Source organism: Antrostomus carolinensis, unplaced genomic scaffold (assembly GCF_000700745.2).
Source record: "Antrostomus carolinensis isolate BGI_N321 unplaced genomic scaffold, ASM70074v2 scaffold35747, whole genome shotgun sequence".
NCBI lineage: Eukaryota > Metazoa > Chordata > Aves > Caprimulgiformes > Caprimulgidae > Antrostomus > Antrostomus carolinensis.
In genome coordinates this window covers 463-4,537 of record NW_010330104.1, presented here as the reverse complement: position 1 = coordinate 4,537, position 4,075 = coordinate 463, and the positions used below count along the sequence as shown (strand labels likewise).

At 53.4% G+C, this 4,075-nt stretch overlaps 1 protein-coding gene across 1 annotated transcript in view; it reads left to right on the top strand.

Moving 5' to 3' along the window:
• Positions 1 to 4,075, top strand: part of LOC104528734 (PR domain zinc finger protein 12-like) — a gene marked incomplete at both ends in the record, with an annotated part of 6,730 nt that overhangs the window by 2,199 nt on the left and 456 nt on the right. The window contains one exon of the mRNA XM_010172827.1: positions 3,376 to 3,487. Coding sequence (XP_010171129.1) covers positions 3,376 to 3,487 — 112 coding nt within the window. The remainder of the gene's footprint in view (positions 1 to 3,375; positions 3,488 to 4,075) is intronic.

Here is a 4,075-nt window from a genome sequence, read left to right as displayed (position 1 = left end):
CCCAGGGATGTCCCAGGGCACAGGCTGCCGTGCCGCAGGGTGAAGGCTGGAGGCACCCACATCTTCCCGTGGGTGACACTGGGATGGAGGTAGGTGTCTGGCTCCCCAGTGTTATTGATGCCACATACATACAAGTCACACAGTGCCAGCGGTGTGACACTGGGGACCAGCCCTGCTTGTGTACAGTGTCCCCATAACCCGATGCTGTTGCAGGTGGAGGAAGGTGGCAGCTCGGGGAGGTGGCCCTGTGCTTCAGCTTAGAGTTGTGAGAGGTAACATCTCCCATCCCAGCTCAGACCAGCATGTGGGGCTGTCTCACTCCCGTATCGGGTCCAGCCAGGAGCGTGGCTGCCACAGCCGCTTGCAGCTGGGAGAGAAAGTGCAAGTGCCCGCTGGTTCCGTGGGCAAGAGCAGCTCCCCGGGTCTCTCTGGGCTCCTGTGCTGATTTACAGAGGAGCAGATGCCCAGATGCTCCACGGCACAGGACCATGGCCCAATCCTGCATTGAGCCAGCACTAGGGCTGGGCTTGGGATTGCCACAGTGGGATGGGAAAGGCGAGTGGGTGAGTAAGAAGAGAACAGGGATTTTCTTCTGCTGTGGGAGGGAGAGCCCTGGGCACTTCTGGGCTGCTCTCCCCATTCTGGATGCCCCTCCGTAGGCTTCAGCTGTACCCAGTTTTAAGACCTGATATTCTTGTGGGCAGCTGTGCCTGTTGTGATAGCAGCTTAATTGCTTATTACTATTCTTAAATTACATAAAGAAGTAAAATAATTCAATACAGCTGTGTTTCTCACACCTTGTGTGTGCACAGACCAGGGGGCAGCTGAGCTGATCTTTGGGGAGGTGTGTGTAGAAGCCCCATCTTGTCACAGCTGATCTGCAGGCTTGTTCCCAGGGCTGAAGCAGCGAGTGCAGGAGCAGGATGAGCTTAATTCCCTCAGCATAAGCAGCAAAGTTGAAATGTTGAGAGTCCCAAGTGATGGGGAGATGGATGTGGGGATGAGAGGTGTGTGCTGTCATGCTGCCGTGTGCTGCCTGGTCAGCATGGGTCCCTCTGTGCAAGGAGGAGCAGAAGGGGATGGGGCTTTCTGTGTGAGAGTGCGAGGAAGGGAAGCCTGGAGCGTGCAAGGAGCTGGGTTGCAACTGGGCACGATGAGTTGAGGATCTGCATCTTCTATGGGCTCCCATTCCCACCTGTGCAACACACATGCAGGCACACACCCGTGCGGTCCAAAACCGACTGCTTGTTCGAACTCACTGGGGTTTGTGCATCCAACAAGAAAAGGAAAACGAGAGGATTTTCCTTTAGTGGTTCTCTCTGCTCATTAGTCCCCCAGCACGGGGTCAGAGGCACACAAATACAGCCTCTCACACCGGAGCAAGCTCCCCCCTTGCTACCCACCACTTCTGCCTTTTCACCTCCCTCACCACAACCCTGGACCAAGAGCGTGGCATCAGTCTCGGGCAGGACACCCAAACACTGACCTAATCGTAGGGGTGCCCTCTCTCAGCAGCACGTGTGTCGGTGCGTGGGCTCTGTCACCTGCCACCCATCACTAGCCACGACCCACCCTGCTCAGCCTCCTGCCCCGTGCCTGCTGCGTCCCCTCCCTGACGGGCATCGCGAGCTGCCCGTCCCCTGTTGCTCTGCACCCACCTCTGCTGCACCACGACTCCAGCGCAGTACCTCTCAGGCTGCCTTTCTCACCTACCCACCACAAAATTTGATTTATTTGGTGTCTTTTAGCTATTTTAGTTTAATATTTTAATGTGTGTTGCCTGTTCCTGCCCTTAATTGCTAGTTTGTTTTTCCCATCCTCTTCCTCAGCAATTCCAAGTTGCTGCTGCTGGCAAATAAAGTGAGGGCAGCAAGTTTTGGCCTTTGATCTGAAGACCATGAGATTCCTGAGGGGCAATTAAAATTGCTTTGGGGTGTAAGCACGTGGGTGCTCACTCACTGCTGGTACAGGTGCACCAGCTCCAGCAGAACAAAACATGCATGAACACATATATGCAGGCATGCAATGTGTTTTATCCTTTCAGCAATATTTTATTCTATTTGCTTGAATTAAAAATAACTCATTTTCTGTTAAGAGAAAATGACACAGAGAAACAGTGCTAATTTGGGATGCAAAATGCTATCGGCTTCCCCTGCCTTCCAAATTCCTACTCTGCAACCTCAGTGAGGTCTTTATGCAGATGGACACTTACAAATATGAAGTCAAAATTCCCACTGCTTTCAGGTGCTGAAAGTTAGGCACATTTTCAGTGCTCGGATGATTTCATATATGAGCTAAGTTTCATGTGGATGATGCTTTTCTTGGACTACTTTGTGTACAGAAAGCCATCCTCTGAAACATGGGGCTTTCCAATTTCTAAATTAGGCTCTTTACACTAGAGACCCACAAGGAAAAAAGATTTATTTTATTTTATTTATTTTTTTTTTTAATAAAGTGATGTTATTAGTGTTGTCTGAAGCAGCTGCTCCGGTGTGAGAGCATCCGTCTTCCCAGCCGTGGCTGTTGCATGTGGAGAGGCTCTGACAGCTTTTCCTCCAGCCACTCTGGCAGTGTGGGAACATAATAGGAAGAACGGAGAAAGGAGAAGTGTCATCCTTTCAGGGAAACAGGAGTGTGGGTGATGTAAAAACCCTTTCCTGGCCTTACAGATCTCCTCGGGCTGTTGCAGGCACCAGGGTTTTGGCATGGGCTGCAAGCAGCATCTTGCACCTGAGCTGCGTTCTCCTCGAGCTCTCTGATCCCGGGGCTGACAAACCCTTTGCTGGCACATCTGTATTTCCAGCTAAAACAAGCCCCAGTGGGGTCAGGTGGGAGATGCTGCCTGTGTCCTATGGCAGGAGGGTGCCAAAGGCTCCATCCAGAGCCAAAATGCTCTGTGGGGGCATTGAGCTGGGGCTCTGTGTCAGGAATCGCTGCTTTGGACTCTGTCCCTTGTGCCTCACTGCCGTTCATGGGCCAACAAATGTCTTATTTCTCCGTATGTGTCACTGTGTCCTTGTCTCCCCAAGCTGCAGGGGCCTCTGGGTCCTTCACTCCAGAGATCCATCTCCATCTGTGTGCTCTGTGGCTGCTTATTTCCCTGTCACATTGTTTGTGGCCCAGCCTGGGGGACACCCTGGTGCAGGTTTGTGCTAGCAGTGGATGGTGTTGAGCCATGCTGTCACCTCCAGTGCTGCAGCCTGGGCCATGCTGTGCCTGCCTGGGGGACACTGGGGACCACTGGCAGGTCCCAGATGGCAGTAGGGTCTCACAGGACGTGGGCTATGGCCAGGGTAGGTTCAAAGCGACCAGCTGAGGATGCATGGGGAGCCATTCATCACCCCTCCTGACATCCCTGTCTGTATTTCTTTCTAGATGATTCCTCCAGACCAAGAGCTGCTCGTCTGGTATGGGAACTCCCATAACACCTTCCTGGGCATCCCGGGTGTGCCGGGGCTGGAAGAGGAGCAGAAGAAGAACAAACATGGTATGTAACATCAGAAACAGCCATGGGTGCAGCATCCCTGCTCGTTCTCTGTTCACCCTGTCCCCAGCTCTGAGGCCATGGGGTGTGCATGGGGCAGGGACATCCCAGGGGATATGTCAGATCTCCCAGCTCCCTGGGGACAAACATAGGGACTATGAGGCAGATCCATACAGCTTCACCAGTAACTTGAGAGGTCATCTCCAGGCTGTTTTCGCCCTGGTTACTGCTGGTGTCATGGCCAGGAGTTGCTGCCTGACCCAGCCAGGTAGGGAAGAGCAGGGCAGGTGTGAGAGCGGGAGGAAGGCAGCCCCACACACCGCGAAATGCCGAGGGGATGCAGCTGCCTACATCCCCACTCTGCATTTAACCGATCTTTCCCCAAATCATCATTGCAGGAAGCTTTTCTCTCCCCGGGTTTTCATTCCCTGCTTGTCTTGGTGGTTTCTCGAGGTGCTCCTCTGTGGGCAGGCAGCAGAGCTCTTGGGCACTTATAGAGGATGCTGTGTTCAGAGCCAGACCTGATCTGTGCTCCCCAGTCCCACTCCTGGCTCTGAGAGAGCCCAGCAGAGCAGGGGGAGGAGCTGGGAC